Below are 20,722 nucleotides of genomic sequence, written 5' to 3'. Positions count from 1 at the left end.
TTTAATTTTTAATTTTTAAAGAACAATCAGCATTTTACCTGTACATATACAGGACTCTTCGAATAAATTTAAGGCGGATGTGATTACAGCAAAATATAGGACTCCGCGTCTAGCACACCTTGCACACTATTATTTATCTACATTTCTCTACTACTTCAATACTTGATATAGAGCCTTTAAAATTTTGTGCAGTCTAAATTATTAAATAATTCTGTTTTCACAGCCGTAAAAATATGTTGTAAGGGTACAAGTGAAAAAAATTACGATAACAAGTTCAAAATCAGATTATTGCACATTGTGAAACCGTGCCCCGACATCATACAACCGTTAGTTGGAAATGACTGTACTATGTCCTGGAAACTACTAAACTATGCACTACTTTTTATTTTTCTCTTAAAATCACTTTAGTAAAACTTTATGTAATGCAAGCTTCGTACCTTCTAGCGGGTGGTAATGAATTACTTGTCGAAGACCATTTCCTCGTCCAATGCCGAGCGCGCATCTGAAGAGCAAAATTCGGCAATTTGGCTCCCCTAGTCTTCATTTCCGTTCTTGGGAATTCTTTTTTCTTATATTTTCGCTTCAAACTTGTGGGAGAGTTTTCAGGCAAAACTTCTGCACTTCGTGAATCACGACTGCCATCACTCTCGTTATCTGAAAGAAACAACAGGGAAAGAACAGCTTTAAAAGTTAGCAAAATCTACTATTGAATATTACTCAGCAACTATTAAACCTCAAACAGAATTCAGGACTCAAGATATACAGGGTGTTTGGATATAACACCAAAACTAAAACTTTGATGAATGAATCCTCACACGAAAACCTGACGATATTATATATACATCTATATCTATATCTATATCTATATATCTATATATATATATATATATATATATATATATATATATATATATATATATATATATATATATATATATATATATGGTATTTCAAAACAACACCAACAACGTTTGGGAGAAGATTTCTGACATCAAGATAAGACGAAAAGTATAGATCAATTTGGGTGCACAAATGCTTCCTTTCGGAATTATAGGCTGCCGAAAACTTGAAGAAAAGAAAAGAAAAGAAAAGAAAAAAAAAAAAAACTAATTTTAAGGTCCATAGCTCCAAAACTGTGTGACCCATCTTAGTAGGGTCAAGACTTCACTTAGATGCTATCCAAAAATATATGTTTTAGAATCCTAAGGTACTCAAGCAACAATTTTTATAGAGGCAGTTTGGTTACGGGCATATAATGTGAAGTACTCACCAACTACCTCTATAGAAATTGTTGCGGAAGTACCGCAGGATTTTGAAACTTGGATATTTAAATAGGGTACATATTAGTTCCTAAATAAAGTATTCCCCAAAGGAACTTATGGATTCCCTATAACCTGACAAGTAATCCCTATGTTCCTTTGGAGAATCCCTCGCATACATCTTGCGGAGGTTTGAAACATACATTTTTCAATCGAGCAGATATGACTTCGAGTGTCATGTTCTATACCGCACTTTCTACGTTGCGTTGTTTTTTTAATTACAGCCCTCTGAAGTTCATTTTTCCACGATCTCGACACCTTATATCGCCGAAACTATCCCTCACTGACCAAAGTTCCAGAGAAGTTTTTTGCTGGTTTCGATGTCGGGAATCAGCTCCCGAAGTTTGTTCAAATAGTTTCTTACCACCCTGTATAGATATATAATTATTATTATTATTCACTGAACATGAACAAGTGTATCATTTTGGAATTATAACCCGTTGATAAATTGTTCGGAATGATATAAAAACGGTCACAACTCTTGAACATCGAGTAAAAGAACATATTTGTTATTTTAAACTTTGATTCCATTAAAGTAGCAGCAGGTATGGAATATGTGAGTCGCCCGGTTCCAAAACTGTTCTTGTCCATTTACAGCAAATCCTAGAAAAACTTAGGAAAAAAATGTAGGATCTGCATGTTTCATAGAACTGAGAATACTTCAGTGTGTTCAGGTGAGAAACTTGAACATCCCCGAAACAAAACGTATCAATCCTATAGTTTTTCTCAGTTTCTGGGATTTGATATAAATAAACAAAATTGGTTTTGAAACTGGACGATTCATGTTCCAGTTTCAGTCCATTATCTTTTTTGCCTTTCTAGAAGACATCATGAATATTCTTCTATAGCTTTGAGGCTAACCCTGCTGCCCCTATAGACTGAAATAGTGTGACGTCACATCCTTTTCGTTGCCATGGTGATCGCCATTTTACTTTCTAAACAACAAGTAGCTTAAATACTAAAAGGATCTAAATGCAAAGCGGAAAGAGTGATGAAATATTTAGGAGTTGCAAACATTAGAGTGAATTAAATATTTGTTTCTTTTTAAATATTTCTAATCAATGGAACAAAAAAGAAATATAGAAAAAGAGAAAACAAATGTACTCATCTCGTTCATAATCAGCTATTAACCTTAAGTAATTCTGGAAATTTTTTGATTCATTAATATAAGTATCATAACATTGCATACGTGAACAGGATTAATGTTTAACAGTTGTTAGAATATATGCTCAACCATTCGTAATTTGATGTTTTCTTATTGTAGTGTTTCTAAATGCTTTAAAAAAAGTTGATAGAGAATATAAGAAAAGCTCTTACCTATATCCACTTACCTACATATATTTTTACATTTTCCGTGTGCGGACAGCTTGTCAATCTGCACGTTAGGGAATTTATATTGTGTATAATTGCTTCTTAAGGTGGATTACATGACAATGACGTTTACATTAATTATTTGATTTCTACCTTATCACTTAGAAATATGGCGCTTTTACAAATAAGTTTTTTACATATTACTCTTTCTTTTTGAATTTTCTTGATTTTATTCGTAGTTTTCTAAACGCATTTCCATATTCTAAATCTGCACCCTTTCCCACCAACTTTATAGCCGTTAAAACATTTTACAATTTTACATCCGCAGTCCTTGTTTGTACTATACTTTAAAATACACCATTCGCTTCATGCGCTTGTATAGAAAAAGACATGGCGATCACCATGGTAACGGAAAGGAAATGACGACATCACTATTTCAGTCTATTAATGGAATCTCAAAATAATCTCTGTGTACTCTCACTTGACCTTGATCCGTCCTTTCGTTCTCGAGTTGTCACCCTTTATTTTTATCGTTCTGACCAATTTTACGCTAGCTATGGTTCTGAAATGAAGCATGTATGTACCCCCGTTGCTCAATGTATATATACTGCCGGAAAATAAAATTGCAACACCCTGTAAAATATGAGGGAGATTGATGTGCTTCCAGTATTGGGTTCTTTGGTGATAGTGAAGTAGATGATTAACTGTGTAACAGTTTCGGCCAACAGATGGCAGCGCCACAGAGGGACATTTGAGCCATCTTTGCAGAGTCTGTGTTGTGAATTAGCAGAGGCCGAAGATCAGCAGGTGCATGAAAGTGACTCACACAGTACACACAAGCAAGACAACATGCCACGATGACGCAATCGTGCTCCATACAGTGAAATGAGTGAGTTCGAACGGGGTCGTATTGTAGGCACTAGAGAGGCTGGTTGGTCCTTGCTTCGAATCGGCAACCACGTTGGCCGTGATGCATCTGTGGTGCAACAGTGTTGGCAGCGATGGATAGCAACCCATTCCCATACCCGCAGAGAAGGTTCTGGACGTCCTCGTACCACGTATGTGCGCCAAGATCGACGCATTGTGAGGGCGGCATTGGCTGACCACACAGCTACCACGTCCAACATTCGAGCAAATGTGACCCCTGAAGTTTCCACACGCACTATTGGGAACAGATTAGTAGACGCAGGACTTCGGACATACACACCAATTGCCTATCTGCCACTGATGCCACATCATTGCCGTACACGGTCGGCCTGGTGTCAGCAAAGGAGCACCTGGAGGAGGGAGTGGTGTTCCGTTGTGTTCAGCGATGAAAGCCGATTCTCTCTATATGCAAGTGAAAGTAGACTGCGAGTGCGACGTCGACCTGGAGAGCGTCTGCTCCCACAGTGCGTGCGTGCAAGACACAGTGGGGTGGGACCACTGTGTCTTGCACGCACGCACTGGTGTTATGGTGTGGGGCGCGATCAGCTACAACTCTCGCTCACCCTTAGTGTTTGTGAATGTGACACTGACAAGCACCTCTTACGTGCAACAGGTAGTAGAACCGATTTTACTGCCTTCTTGAACAGGAGGGTTCTGTACTCTTTCAGTAAGACAATGCCCGGTCACATACTGCCTGTGCAACAGAACGTGCTCTGCAAGGTGTGTTCCGACTTTCCTGGCCAGCACGCTCCCCAGATTTGTTTCCTATCGAACATGTATGGGACATTATGTGTCGAAAACTGACAACTGCTCCACGTCCACCTACAACTGATGCTGATTTGCGCGACCAGATCGAGCAGGCATGGCAAAATGTACCGCAAGACTGTATCCGTCATCTCTATGATCGAATGCATGCAAGAATCCGTGCCTGTATTGCAGTTCATGGAGGGTATACAAGGTACTAAATTGGTGGTGATAGTGTGATGATAGACGTGCCGTTCACAAAACAATGTACTGAAGGAGCTAATATTGTAATCATTTCATATTCGTACCATGTACAGTATTTGGAATAAATGTGGTTCAGATTGGAAAGCAATTCCTTGGTGTTGCAATTTTATTTTCTGGCAGTATATCTATCTATCTATCTATCTATCTATATATATATATATATCATTCATTCATATTCTTGTCTTGAGGATTCATTTCCCAAAGTTTTTGGTGCTGTTTCCAAACATTCCGTACACCAGATGTGTTACAGTTAAGCTTCCTTGTCGGAAATCAAAAACCTGAACAATTCATTTCTTTTCGGTTCTCATACACACTACTGAAATAAAATAACTACGTTCCTTAACTTTTCCTAGTAGGTTAAAGAAGCATGTAAGTGAGGAACATTAGTCGGTTCAAGGGCCAACAAGTTGTGTAAAGCTGAGAAAAATGTTTCCACATCTGTGGATCCCTCAACTAGATCTGTTTTTCATCTTCTATATAAAAATGAATGTGTGTTTGCCTGATATACAAATGTACACTGTTAACTTGGCATATTTCAATGCGATTTTATCGAAAAGACCATCGTTTGGAAGAGACTGTAGGGTGCATAGAACTTTTTGGTTCGTATCCTAAGAGGAGGATGAGGACTTCAGAGGGGAAGAGATGGTTTAGAATTTATATTTAAAAAAAAATATCTCTCGAATTACCATGTTGCGAAGACGAAACTTGGTATGTAAACTTTTTCTAGGTGATGTTCGCAGTTGACAATAGTGGAAGCAATCTGTACTGCTTCTTACTTTCTACACTACGCTAAGAGCGGGAGGAAAAAGCCTTCACTCAACGATTCATGTGCAAAGGTAGATATATAACTTGAAAGGCTCTAGTTCATGTTTTAATGACAGAAGATTTATGAAGTTACACATTTTATACAGTACACAGACAGGCAGACAGACAGAAAGAAAGAAAGGAAGAAAGAAAGAAAGAAAGAAAGAGAGAGAGAGGGGGGGAAGAGAGAGTTGTTGTTGAGTTTAACGTCACTTTCATCAGCAAGGTTATGAGACGGGACCTACTGATTAACACTGAATTCGAACCACGAGCTCCCACCGGGAATCAAACCCGCGTTTCCACGCCTAGGGCGCGTACGTTAACCGCTTAGCCACGAAAAAGCTAAAAAGTTAAATCTCAAAGTTTTACGCTCCACGGTTATATCGGCTAGGCTAAAGGAGACGGCGATGATGAGAAATGAATGAAAAGATAGAATGAAGAAAGTGGGAGGAAACAGGAGAACCCCGAGAAAACCCATGCACACTGTGCATGGTGTTTGTCCACCACAAAGCTGACTTGACGCGAGCAAGGATAGAACCAAGGACCCTATGTACCAGAGGTGAACGCCCTATTACTGAGTCACCGTGGCCCCAGAGAGAGAGAGAGAGCGAGTTTCCACAACTAAGAAGGTACTTTAACATATGATTTCTATATCAAGGTAAGTTATTTTCGTAGGTACTGAGGATGAGGGCAGAGAGCTTTCCAAATTATATGCAAATTTCCATTGAACGGAGGCTTAAGATGAGTGTCTTTAGTTAATAGGCCTCATCACGGTGGAATTAAAATACCGCTAATTTTACAGTAATTATATGGTATCTTCAAACAGATAAAAGATAATTGAAATGTGGAACAAGAGCGCCCTAGACAATATTATTTTGCATGAGGTAGCGTTATCACGAGTCACTTAATAGCCTTCCGTTAGGAGCTATTTAGAAACGCGAAAATAAATGCCGATTTTTTAAATGGCAGGAAATCGAAAGTAGATAAGTGAGTCGTGATAACGGTATCTCATGTAAAATAATATTGTCTAGGGCGTTCTTGTTAAACATTTCAATTATCTTTTATCTGTTTGAAGATATAATATAATTACTGTAAAATTAGCGGTATTTTAATTTCACCGTGATGAGGCCTATTAACATTACATTACCTTCGGAAAAGCACAACCATTCAAATTTCGTGATTAAATCTCTCCACATAAACCGGAATAACCCTTTTATTAAACCACTACCAAAGGCACTTCAAACATCTTATTGAATACTTTCTTCGTTTTCTTCAATTATACTTACCTCCAATAACAGACTGTGAGTCAGGGCCTTCAGTGCCATCGGGGTTCTTTGTTTTGGTGTTCGTAAACAGTCGCTTTCGTCCCCTCTTCTTCCTTGGCTTTGGAACTAGATTGCTCGTTTCACCTTTAGGACGTCCGATTTTTCGTTTACCCTGCATCCAATATTGTGCTGAAGGCAAATCAATGGATTTATATTATATGCACACAATTATAACTTAATGTTTAATTTTGTTTGAAACGCAGAGCACCAATCAAATGTAACATTAAGAAAACAATCTAATAATTCTCAATACACAATATAGAAATATTTCTTAAATCCAGCTGTCAAGGTAAGGTACAGACGTCTTGAATGACACATTATTTACGAAAAGAACTTGAAACTAAGTACCAATTTCACACACCCGTTGAACATACAAGTTAAAATATTATATATAATATGTAGGTCGTATCAAAAGTCAGGGGTCATACGCCAACTATTATGAATAAAGATACGAAAAAATGGAAAGATGTTTTTGGAAATAGGTAGTTTTCAATCTAAAATAGTGGGATTTTTTCCAATCGGACCAGCCGTTTGGGCTCCACACTTATAAGGCACCCTATGTTTGATAAAAAATGCTGCGAGTTCAGCAGGCTCTTCGCTTGGGTCCTCACCATATTAGCAATACAGCATTACTTAACTTCCCTCACACAACAATGTCCACGTTCTCCGTATCATTTTTGCGTACCCTTATGTTCTGTTCGAATAGCCTGTTGAACTAGAAACGTTGCTTTTTCGTTTAACAAAGGGCGCCTTGCTAGTGTGGTGCCCAAATAGCTCAATAGCTCGTGCGACTGAAAAAATTCACCGTTTTAGATTGAAAATAATCTAATTTCAACAACTTTTCTCTTATTCCGGTTTTTTTTTTTTTTTTTTTTTTTTTTTTTTTAATCTCTGCTCATAATGGAGTTTGCCTCCCGTTCTGGACTTCTGATACACCAAATATTTTAAAGAATTTCGAACTTGTTCTTTAAAAGAAAGGAAGATCTTTCTAATGAAGTCACTGAAGAAAATTTATACCTAAATAAAAGACGTGATGTCACAAATTTTCAACTCGTTCATTCTGTAGAATAAAAGTGATCGAAAATATTGATCTTTCAGTTTTACGTCCTACGGTTATGCTGTGTAGGCTAAAGAAGACGGTGATGATGAAAATGAAATAAAATGGCGGAATGAAGAAAGAGGTAACGCCGAGAAAACCCGTGCACACGAAGTTTGTCTATCACAATGTCACTTGGCACGAGCTGGGATCAAATTAGGGACATCACACACTAGGAGGTGAATATTCTACCATTGAGACGCCGCGGCTACTAATAAAAGTGATGGAATAAGTAGTTTGATTTCTTTCTCTTACTAATTTATGGTTTAATGAAAACTCCTTCAGACAATCTCATACAGTTTTTGTGTACTCACAAATTATGTTTACCTATAGATGGGCTTAGAAAAAGATGAGGGGTGTCTGGAAACAGATTCCAGGTTTTGTGTTTTTGTATATTCTAATATGTGTGAGAATTTTAATTTACTATTACTGGTACTATTCACATGGATTAGTATATATTCATTTTCCTTATAGTCTAGTAAATCTCTTCAAATTTAGTTTAGGTTGTAAAGCTGGTATACGGACAATTGAATGGCGCCAACAGCGGCCCCACTAGCGTAGTCGCTTACCCTCTCGCCTTTGGTGCGAGCAATCCTGGATTCGATTCCTGGTCGAAAAGGTGCAATAGTTTTCTGAAGGCCAGCCATTCTGAATGAGTTTTTTATCTTCATTCACTCCAGCCAAATGCCGGGATGGTACTCAACATACAGGTCCCAGGGAGCTTCCTTTCCCCTTCCTCGGACAGTGTGCTCGCCCAGAGTCGTCATCCTTCATACGTGGCGGTAATTTCTAGAAATATCTACATATATATATGTATGAAGGGCGCCAACAGAATATATTTTATCAACTTTATTTTTGGTCTTTTTTTATAAACACATACATTATAGTTTCTTAACCCAAATATACATAGAAGAAAGAAATTGGCATGTCATACTTAAAATATCTTAAAAAAGAAATAAAGATCTTACTGAATTTTGTTTTCGACATAACTCCACATTCTTCAGGACACTTTTCTCCTACTAATTCCGGTCCAAATAAATATGGACAGCACTGTAATTTTTGGCAAATCTCTTTGCAAAAGCCTGGAACTTTGTACGCAGATGTGACGATCGCTACACTTGCGCGGTAGCTGTTCATTTTATACCTAGAAAAGGAAGAAACAAGCTGCTTTAGTTCATGTGTGTAGGAAGAAACAAAAAACACGAAAAACTAACATTTAACCGAATAAGGGAACAAATGTTGAATTGACATGACGGATGAAAAGTTTCGCTTCTGGTTAGTCCTAAGAAAATTATTTTAGAATGGCAACGAAGGAAAGACACCTTCAAATATTGAGGAAGTCACTAGAAATGGAAACTAACTTAATATATTTGGTCTAGGAATTAATTCGTGCGGTTGGTACGCACACATTGAAGCTGTAGTACAAACACAAAATACATAAATACCTTAAGAAAAATATTGTCCATCGCTAGCCACCACTTTCGCCCATCTGTCAGGCAATGTACGGATTCCGTGGCGAAAGAAGTCCTCATCCTTGGAAGCGATCCAGTCAGAGACCCATGTTTCGATATCTTCTGAAGAAGTAAACCGCTGTCCAATCAAATCGTTGTTCATGCAATCGAACAAGTAGTAGTCCGAAGGAGCAACGTCTGGTGAATACGGCGGGTGGGGTAAAACTTCCCATCCAACATTTTCTAAATAGGTTTTGACCGGTTTTGCGACATGTGGGCGAGCGTTATCATGTTGAACAATAAGTTTATCATGTCTGTTCTCCCATTCTGGTCGTGTTCTGGCCAGAGCTTGCTTCAAACGCATTAATTGTCGTCGATAACGTTCTCCATTCATAGTTTCACCCGGTTGCAGCAGCTCATAGTACACCACACCTTTCATATCCCACCATATGCACAGCATAACTTTTGCACAGTGAATATCTCGTTTTGGTTGTGATGGACCTGGTTCACCTGGTTTCACCCAGGCCTTTTTTCGTTTAGGGTTCTCGTAATGGATCTACTTCTCATCACCCGTAATAATTCGATGCAGAAACCCCTTTCTGCTCTGTCGTTGAAGCAGCAATTCGCAAATGGTTTTTCGTCTTTCAACGTCTCTGTCTTTCAATTCATGTGGAACCCAATGTGACATCTTTTGAATCATTCCCATGGCTTTCAAGCGTTTGGAGACTGTTGTTTGATCAACGCCTAATGCTGCTGCAAGTTGTTCCTGCGTTTGACACGAATCCTGCTCGAGCAATGCTGTCAATTCTTCGTCTTGAAATTTTTTTGGCTGTCCAGCTCGCTCTTGGTCTGCCAAGCCGAAATCACCACTTCTAAACCGTGCAAACCACTTCTGACACGTTCGCTCAGCTAGAGCATGGTCACCATACACTTCCACCAAAATACGATGACTTTCAGTCGCACTTTTCTGCATGTTAAAGTAATGCAGCAGGACACCCCGCAAAAACACTTTATCAGGCACAAATTGCGCCATGTTCACTTAACTACAAACTGGTGTTGTTGACGCTTTAATCCACTGCCCTATACTACGAACGATACGCGATGACAGGGGTTTGCAACACATGTGTTGATACACGGAACTGTGGGACGCTCCGTTCGTTGCGCCATCTCTTGTCCACCCGCACGAATTAATTCCTAGACCAAATATATCAAATATATACCTAACTGAAGGAAACCCAGATTTTGCTCTTTCGAAGAGCCGTCTCTTATTCTTAACAAGAAACAAAATATACAGAGTACAGACCAATGTTTTCCAATTTTTTTTCTTATAGTGAGATCTAATTAGTACACACAATTTTACACGACATCCATTCACTGGTTTTTCTCCACATAAATACTGAGATATAGACAGGCCCGTATTTATATATTGTGCGCCCCTATGCTCTTAATAACCCCCCCCCCCCCTTGGCACAAACTTATGTCTCAAACAAGGAAACAAGCCGTGATTTTGCAACAGCTCTTGTTGAGTAGCAGTTTAGGCATTACAAGTTACAAAAGTTACAACGTAAGTTTGAATAATCTAGATCTTCCATGATGATGTCCCAGGGTGGGGGCGAGATTTTAAAAGTAATCGAAAACGACATATATATCAGTCCTGAATTCATTGTTTTCGAGGTCGCTGAGTTTAACGGTATCAGTTTTCATGATGTTCAAGTTCATCTTCACCCCTTGGAGTGGGAGTGGGAGAGAATAACATTTTAAAAATAATCAGATTAGCTAGCTAATTAGTAACTACTGTAATAGAGCGAACTAAACACGTTAACATATTTTCTCGCGCTTGCGTGGACTCTGCGGGTTGCTAGTTTTAAATTTTACTTTATTGTGAATTTTTTTTTTTTTTTTTTTTTTAAATCCAACATTTGCCGCCTCTAAATTCTGCCGCTTTGTGCTTGAGCACAGAATAGCACTTACCTAAATACGGGCCCGGGTGTAGGATATACTTCATCACTACAGCACGCGAAACCCACTTCAAAATGTGTTTGGCTAGAAAATCTATGAAAAAGACAATAAGGTAAGCCAATGTCATAGAAGGATAATAAGGTGAGTAAAAAAAGCCACTAAGAATCTAATAGCGGGCTTCGGTTTCTGTACTGATTAATTTTTCAATTTCTTAATGAAGAAACAGATCGAGTCGTGGATGTTTAAAATTTAAAATGTAGTTAAAGAGTTAATACTCACTTTGCTTTAAGAACTTCAAGATGAGTGCCTGGTGAAGTCTTTCCATCACACTGCAACTCTTTAAGCACCCTGCTGGACTTGTAGGCAACACTTATGAGCATTGATAATACCTCTCGCATCACTAATGTAACGGGTCCTGGACCCACAGCCTTCGGCAATTGAGCTAATTTGCCTTTACTGAGAAAAGGACCTGAGAAACATTTGTGATTGAAATAGATTTTCGGACACCAGAACGATTTCTGCGGATTTTCCGGAGGCACTTCTTTTCTCTCCACCCTGAAATAAGAAAATAAAACAAAGATGAACTATTATTAGTCACATGTTAAACTGTGTGTTCTTAACGTATAGTTAACCCCCATTTACCAGACTAATTGGGGCAGAAAAGTGCCCGTAAAATCAAAAGTCTGTTAAATCGTGATTAATGTTGAAAATAGGATATTACATATGAAATTTTGCTGTATTCTTAAATGTAAAATACAGGTATTTTAATTACATAAGAACTGTCGTATTTAATGCGCATATACCTTTTGTATCCTGAACGAAGGAATAGACTTGAACACACACGAACTGAACGCAGGGGTTCAATCAAGATACAGGAGCTCGTATATAATGTGCATTGCACTCTTAGTGACAAAAATCTCTTTATAATTGCGTATTAGAAGGCTGAAGAAAAAGCCTAAAGATTCTGTCGCTTTCCGGTTGAATGCTGCTTCTTAAATATCTAAAATGCCTGAAGTGTTAACAATAAAGAAACAGTTTCGGATCTCAAGATCTCTCAACGTAAGCGACGATGATGTGCATAACTTCTGATAATTTAGGATCAAACACATCCGACTCGAACAAGCAGCAGTGGTGGCAGCACTGTTGTTCTGTGTGCGAACTAATCTCATGTTAACGATCACATGCGTCGCTTTTTTTTTTTTTTTTTTTTTTTTTTTAATCTAGTCGAAGTTTTTGATTCGGTGTTCTCCTCGTATTACATTGCTGCATCACGGTGTGTAGCGGAACCGACTTGGATATTTCCAATAAAAACTTCAGGTATATTACGGTGATCTGAAAAAAAGGTGGGTGCCACAGACACTGTATTGCGATATTTAAAAGCCTGTAAAATACGTTGTTGAAAAAGCGAAATCTTCTCCATTATTCTAATAGAAAGAAAACACAGAAACTAGTGGGTTGAAACGGAAAAAAGAAATCTAAGAGTTTTCTGGCGTTACTTCTCCCAGAATGTCCGTCGTAAGACACATTGACCTTTTTTTTGTATTGGTCTTCACTCACTCCTCACACCGAACCCTTTTCTCACTTGGTTCACCGTATTGCATTAATTTTGATTTTTTATTTTTAATATTTGTGATACATTTGGTATACAGAAAACACTTTTGTAGATCCGAAATGTGTAATAAACTGACGTAGTGCCATTTAAAAAAACTATATCTTTATGTACGGTTGGCACCATTATTAACCTTGTGGTATCATAGAGTACACCAGATAATGTTCCCTTATCGATATATGCATGGTACATAATTTGAACGTTTTAGTGTATTAGTTTAAAAGTTACAAGGATCAAGATAAATGGTCCACCCTGTATACAGAGTGTATCAAAAGTCCTAAGCCATAAGTTAAAAATGGAAAGAGGTAAAAGCTGAAAAGGTCCTAGCTGCCTCTTGATTGATTGTGCAACAAGACACCGGGCATTCAGAGAGTGAGGCAAAATTTCATAGAAGCATTATGATACATGTATTGAGGTTGGTGGTTGCCACTTTGAACAGTTATTGTGGAGTGTGGATACGTACGTGTTTGTACTAAAACTTAAGCAATCTAATATAATGTTACACAAAATAAAAGAGTGGTGTGTTTATATTAAACCTTCATAAATCTGATGTAATGTTATCCAGAACAAAGCAGGTTACATCGTCACAATATACACAATTTGCTACTTTCATTTCGTACAGTACTTGTGCAAACTAATTACGGAAACTTCAAGATGGCGTGGCGCTTGAACTAGGAATGTTCAACCTTATGTTTCATACCGTACAATACTTATATTGGACTCCTCTACTACCTGTATGAATTTGACCGCAGTAGTTACAGACACTTCGTATGTACAGTACCACTCAAAAGTTTACGAACACCCCGGATTTTTGTAAGCATCTACTGTGATCCTATTATTTTGGCACGAGAATTTTACCGCCCTGTATCAAAGGTACTCCTGCCTATAGCATCAAATTTGACGAAAGTTGAATCGAGGTCTGAGAAGTACTGCAGATATGTCAAATCATAATTATTAAAATTGAAACTAAAAAAGACAACTTGATATAGATACTGCATAATATAACATAAGTGTGTAAGGTGAGGCTTAGAAAGTGCAGACATGTAGAGTCAATGTAGTGAGAAAAATGTGAAGGAGAAAGTTGCTTTCCAAATTTTGGAGTTCTTTATAGCTTGCTGATATACTGATTTAAAACGCTAAAAATAACATACTTTGAAAAGTGCTTACGATGGTTTCGTATACTCCATTGTTGCTCATTGAAATAGTAACGACGAGCATTATATATACGCTTCCACTGAGTGACAATTGAGCAGTGAAGGATATATATTAACTTCACCTTCCACACTTTTGTTTATACTGTCATATATATATATATATATATATATATATATATATATATATATATATATATATATATATATATATATATATATATATATATATATATATGACAGTATACACACATATACACACACAGGGTGTTGATATACCGACAAACTGTAGGTGATGATTCCTCATATGATAAGAGAAAAAGTTCATGTGGACCTATGGCGAAAAGTGCATAGTTTCAGGGCTGTTCAAAATCGTGAAAAAGAAATTTCAAGAGGACCTAGTTCGATGGATGGCGGTCCTTATCAGCGTAAAGGGAGTCACGCATACACAATCCAAAAGTGTATATTTTATCCATTTTCAATAGGTATACAGGGTATTCCCCACAGGATGTAATTCGCAGACATGCTCTCGATAGAGTTTTCAGATATAGTCTAATTTGAAGGAGGGTCCAAAGTAGGCAGAAGGTAAGCCTTAACAACAATGGACACCCAATTCTTCGGAGAAAAGTCGGAACTGTTAGGAACTGGCACCTCCATGTATTTTCGTGTTCGGAATAACGTGTGATATGCATTTCGTCACAGAATGTTTTACGTTTTCTTCACTAATAAGAGTGAAAAAAAACATCGCAGCATGTCTTTTTCGGAGTACGAGGTACCATGCTGCTGACGATCCTTGACACTTCCGACATCCCGCCAAAGGATTCCGTGTTCATTGCTGTCAAGGCTTATTATTTGCCTACTTTGGACCAATCATAAATCAAAGCATATTTCAAAATTCGGTTGACGGCATGTCTGGGAATTTCACCCTGCAGAGAATACACCAATTGAACATTAATGAAATACGCAATTTGGATTGAGCATGGGTGTTTTTCTTCACGCTGATAAGGACCACCATCCATAGTTTCTGGAATTCGAACTAGGTCCTCTTGAAATTTGGCTTTTTTCACAATTTTGGACAGTCCTAGCTCTGAAACTTATGCACTTTTCCCCACAGGTCGATATGAACTTTTTCTCTTATTTTGATGTAAGGAATCACCTCCTCCAGTTTGTCGGTATAGTTCATTAATACCCTGTATATATATATCAAGGGTATTAATATATATATATATATATATATATATATATATATATATATATATAAAATTGTCTTCTTTTGGTTTCACTTAAAAGTATCATAAATTGACATAATATCTGGAGTACCTTTCAGACCTCATTTCAACTGTCATTAAATTCTATGCTTTAGGCAGGAGTACATCTGATGCAAGGTGGTGAAGTTCTCGTACAAAAAAAATCTTTGAGTTTTACGTCCCACGGTTATGCCGATTAGGCTAAAGGAGACGGTGATTATGAGAAATAAATGAAATGGTGGAATGAAGAAAGTGGGAGGAAACGGGAGAATCCCGAGAAAACCCACGCACACGGTGTTTGTCCACCACAAAGTTCACTTGGCGGGAGCAGGGTTTGAACTCGGGACCCCATGCACCAGAGGTGAATGCTCTACCACTGAGCCACCGCGGCCCTCTCGTACCAAAATAATAGGATCACAGGAAATCCTTATAAAACTCCGGGGTGTTCGAAAACTTTTGAGCGGTAGCACAGGGTGGACCACATAACACATTTATTTTGATATGTCCTTGTAATTTTTAAACTAATGGACAGAAAACGCTGAAATTTTGTGCCATGCACCTAAATATTTGACTATTAGTTTAATAGTTACAAGGGCACATCAAAATAAATGGTCCACTCTGTATATATAGCAACTTTATACAATATTCAATCTACGAATTCTAATACACGTACATTATGTAATCACATTTCAGAAGCTGATCTTAAATTGAGAAATAAAATTATAATTTACACAATGCTACAGAAAGTTTTTTTTTTTTTCTTTCTTCCAACTGAAAGTAATAATGACAAAGAAAACAAGTACTGTATAAGGTTAACGAATAAAGATATTTTACTACAAAGCACACGTGAATAAAGAAACGCTTGTTAGGAATAAAGATTATGGCAAATACATACACTTCCTGTTCGCGTTCTTCGTTCTCCTTCTGAGGACCTTGGTAGTATCGAGGAATTTTCAATGGATAGGAATTACTCTCGCACCAACCAACAGGGAAAATATCAAGGGAATCTGCGCTTACGATATGACTTGGGTGAAAACTGAAAATAAGTTAAGAAAAATTAGTATTACGTATATATATATCTATCAATTGATATAGCTAACAAACGCTAATTTACCAAAACACAATCACAATAACAGATAAATTAAGGAAGTAAACATGTAAAACTTATAATTAATAATTAATACAAACTTATTGTTCACTATATTATACTAAATGTATGGTAATACTGATAATACCGACTTGATAATACTGACAACACAGGGATTTTTTGAACGAAACAAGGACGAAGAAAGTGGACATCTGTTGAAATTGTTTGCTCTCTTTATGTTAGTGTCGTTCCAGATGATAAAAGCATTTACACTTTATATATATAATGCTAGAGGAAGTTTGTTTCTTGTGTGCTACGTGATTCTCTGTTAATACAAGTATGCACGTCACGCAGCTTTACCCTTTAGGACAGTGATTACCAAACCGTCGATCGCGAGCTACTAGTAGTTCGCGGGGGCATTTTCGGTAGATCACGTTAACGCTCCGGTTGGTTAATCTTGAAATGTAAGTTTGCAGGCAATAAAAAATACAACATTTTTTTAAAGTTGGTATTTCTTTTGGTCAGTAGCTCACAGTACGATTTAAAAACGGCACGGTGGCTTAGAAGCTTCGTAAGTTTGGAGAACCCCTACTTTAGGATAAACAAACAAACGAACAAAAAAAAAAATAAATAAATAAATAAAAATAAAAATAAAAATAATAATAATAATAATAATAATAATAATTGTTGGAAATTTTACAAAAAGGAAAAAAAAAAAACTAAATAAAGTACGTGAGTATCTTACCTCAATTTCCGCAAACGTGGTTTCCGTTCGTCGTCGTGGATAAAAAGAAAAAACCTTCTCTTACAGGTAATGCTCCCCTTGATCTTCCTATCTTCTAGAAGATACGACGTGATTTTTACACTGTCAGTCAGTCCTGTGCACAGGCTGGAGTCCAATATTATACACGTCCCAACTTCCTGCAGTATTAACTTCCAGTAGCTATAAAAATCACACCGGAGCACGTAATTATATTCACTTCACTTACTATTTAAACTCACGATCTGTGTTAGACAAGCACACGATCTGTGTTGACCGCATTCTACGATAGTTGCATACGACTGCTTCCTACAGAGCAGCAACTTCCAGCGCACAGCACTCATACATAACACGAACTGTAACTGTGTGTGTGTGCATCTCGCTACAACAACTGCCCTTACGTATTGTCACTAGAGGGCGTAAGGTAATACACGTCACTCACCCTGACGTCACTAAACGAAAACTTGATAAACAAAAGCACATAAAAAAAAAGATCTGTATGTGCAACACTTTCCCTTGTTGACAAGTTTTCGTCAATATTATGATACATGGATAATATCAAAGTTACTTACATATATATACAATTAATGTACAACTAACTATGTTCTAATTTACAAGGCCTATCTTGTTACAAAGTAATGCTAACCTATTTCTCATGATAGGCTTTGTCAGCAAATCTGCCAGCTGTTCTTGTGTTGAGATCTGGTTCACCCCTAATTCTTCTTGAGTCACCTTTTCGCGAATAAAGAACTGCTTGGTCTGAATATGTTTGGTCCTCTTGTGGAATTCCGGGTTCTCTGCAAGTCTCACCGCTGCGCTGTTATCGACTTGAATGACGGGCATCTTTTCCAGCTGTGTAAGCTCTTGGAAAAGCCGTTTTAGCCAGATGACTTCCTTCGCCGCCTCTGTAGCTGCTACTAATTCAGCTTCTGTGGTTGAGGTCGTTACCATACTTTGACGTTGACTCAACCAACTTATACTTCCTCCAGAATACAGCACAAGAACTCCCGTGGTTGACTTCCCTGTTTTCTCACAACCAGCAAAGTCAGCATCACTGAAGCATTCAAGAATACCTGTATTCTTGTTATGCTGATAAACAATTCCTAGCCCAACAGTACCTCTTATGTATCTAAATACACGTTTTAGTCTCATGACATCAGTGTCTGTAGGATGTTCAAGCGTTCTTGAAAGCACACTCACACTGTAAGCAATATCTGGTCTCGTACCTAGCATGAGATACATCAAACAACCCACTGCCTTGCGATAAGGATAGTCTTTGTTTACCTTTTCTTCTTCAGATGTTTTCATTTTAATAACAGGTGTTGTTACTGCTCTATACGCATCAAAATGGAACTTGTGAAGCAGTCTTTTGGTGTATGCTGTCTGATGTATTTTGATATCGCCATTGTCACGCCTCTCTATTTCCAATCCCAGGAAGTAGTGAGCCTCTTCTTGAACAGTTATCTTGAATTCGCTTTTCAGCGTCGCTAGGAATTCATTAACTTTTTCTTTATTACTAAATGCGACCAGGCCGTCATCCACATAAAGAATTAAGAGAATTTTATCCGTATCTCTTTCCCGAATAAAAAGGCATGGATCAGCATCACTTTTCTTAAAACCCTGATTAAACAAGAAATCACCAAATCGTCTGTTCCAACAACGGGGTGCTTGCTTCAATCCGTACAGACTTCTCTTAAGTTTGCACACCTTTTCTGAGCCATCTTGGTACCCTTCTGGCTGCTTTATATATATTTCTTCTTCTAGATTTCCATAGAGAAAAGCTGTGGATACGTCAAATTGAAGTAGATGTAGTCCCTCATTCGCTGCTACACTCAACATGGCTCTTATTGTACCAAGTTTTGCCACTGGACTGAAAGTCTGCTTGTAGTCGATGTCTTTCTTCTGACTAAAACCTTTCGCCACTAGTCTCGCTTTGTATTTCTCAATGCTACCATCTGGGTTATTCTTAACCTTGTACACCCATTTACATGGAATTGCCTTTTTTCCTTGCGGTAAATCACATAGTTCCCATGTCTCATTCTCGCGCAACGACTCCATTTCCTTGTCCATTGCCTTCTTCCATTCAAAACTTTCTTTGCTTTGAATGGCTTCGTCATAGGAACTGGGACTGTCTAAGTCATTAACTAACTCTTCTACTGCCATCACATAATCGTCGTATTTTGCAGGTTTCTTCAGAGTCGCTCGGTCTCGCAACACTATGCCCTGACCATTAAGTTTCTCTTCCGTACTCGGCTTGGGAAACACTAGCGGTTTATCATCTTTCATTTTTGCCGATTCTTGCTTGACTATAGGTTTTGAGATCTCTTCCGGTTCTCTACTCTGAACGTCCCTTGTTCGTAGTTGCACTTCTTCTCGAGACGTTTCTTCAAGTGTACTCTCTTTGAAAATGACGTCTCTGGAGATAATAACTCTTCTTTCTTCTTTAATCCAGACTCGATATGCTTCATCTCCATTGTAACCAATGAGATATCCTTGCTTGGCTTTCCTGTCCATCTTTCTTCTTTTTTGTACTGGAATGTGCACATAACACTTGCAACCGATCTGTCTCATATGCTTAATCCTTGGTCTCTTCTTCTTCCAAAGTTCATATGGACTGACACCTTTTTGTGAAGATTTTCCGGTCCTGTTAAGAATGTAGATCGCTGTTGAGGCCATTTCTGCCCACATCTCTTGCGGAAATTGCACTTCTTGGTTCGAGTAAAGGAATGTTCTTGCCATTTCCACAATGGTTCTATTCTCACGCTCACTGCCCCCATTTTGTTCCGGTGTATAAGGCGCTGTGAACCGTTGATGGATGCCATACTCCTTGAGTATTTTCCGTACTTCGGCATTATCGAATTCTCCTCCGTTGTCGCTAAGAAACTCTCTAATGGTATGTCCTTCTGCCTTGGCACTGGCTAACACCTGTTTCAACGCGTCTTTCACTTCTGATTTTTGATGTAGAAAAACACCAAACCTGTACTTTGAATAATCGTCTCTGAATATAGCTAAGTACTTGTACTTCTGAAACGATTCACTAAAGGGACCACAGACATCTGCTGATAATAATTGTCCCACTGAAGATGAAGGTTTTCTACTACTAAACGGTAGTCTGTGCGCTTTTCCGTAAACACAAGAGTCACAGAGAACATTTTCATCTTTCACAGAAATATTCAGCTCTTTCTTCATTAAATCTTTGATATGTTGCTTGTCCTGATGTCCCCATCTGCTATGGTACAATTGTAAAAGAGCTTTATCAGACATCACAACATTCACTTCTTCACAATTACTTGAGGGTACTGGTTCAAACTGCGCTTTGAACAATGCCCCTTGTACTTTTCTTTTGCCATGAACGATAGCAACTCCGTCCACTTCTAACAAACACTCTGTGGTAGAGGACGTAAATTTACTATTCCTATTCCTATCCTGTGCGGCCAAAACTGAGAACAGATTTTTCGTAAGATTCGGAACGTACCACACATCTGTAAGGATTAAGTCAACTTTCTTGCCTTTCACTATTGAAAGCACTTTGACGTCACCTTTCCCTAATGCAAGCAGCTTCTCTTTACCTGCTGCTGAAATACTACTCGGGTTCTCAAACTTCTGATAATTGAGGAAGAAATCGGGTGTGTGTGTTACATGCTTCGTTGCACCATTGTCAATCCACC

At 38.0% G+C, this 20,722-nt stretch overlaps 1 protein-coding gene across 3 annotated transcripts in view; it reads right to left on the bottom strand.

Moving 5' to 3' along the window:
* LOC145672967 (scm-like with four MBT domains protein 1) overlaps window positions 1-20,722 on the bottom strand; it is an 82,071-nt gene that overhangs the window by 9,134 nt on the left and 52,215 nt on the right. For all 3 annotated transcript variants that reach the window (XM_081742233.1, XM_081742234.1, XM_081742235.1), the window contains exons 11-15: window positions 16,103-16,243; window positions 11,480-11,755; window positions 8,759-8,934; window positions 6,656-6,823; window positions 438-654 (exon numbers count right to left, since the gene is read on the bottom strand). In XM_081742233.1, coding sequence (XP_081598359.1) covers window positions 438-654; window positions 6,656-6,823; window positions 8,759-8,934; window positions 11,480-11,755; window positions 16,103-16,243 — 978 coding nt within the window. The remainder of the gene's footprint in view (window positions 1-437; window positions 655-6,655; window positions 6,824-8,758; window positions 8,935-11,479; window positions 11,756-16,102; window positions 16,244-20,722) is intronic.

Source organism: Thermobia domestica, chromosome 16 (genome assembly GCF_964235325.1).
Source record: "Thermobia domestica chromosome 16, izTheDome1.hap1.1, whole genome shotgun sequence".
Taxonomy (NCBI): Eukaryota; Metazoa; Arthropoda; class Insecta; order Zygentoma; family Lepismatidae; genus Thermobia; species Thermobia domestica.
The sequence above is the reverse complement of the archived record's forward strand: the minus strand, read 5'-3'. Positions and strand labels throughout refer to the sequence as shown.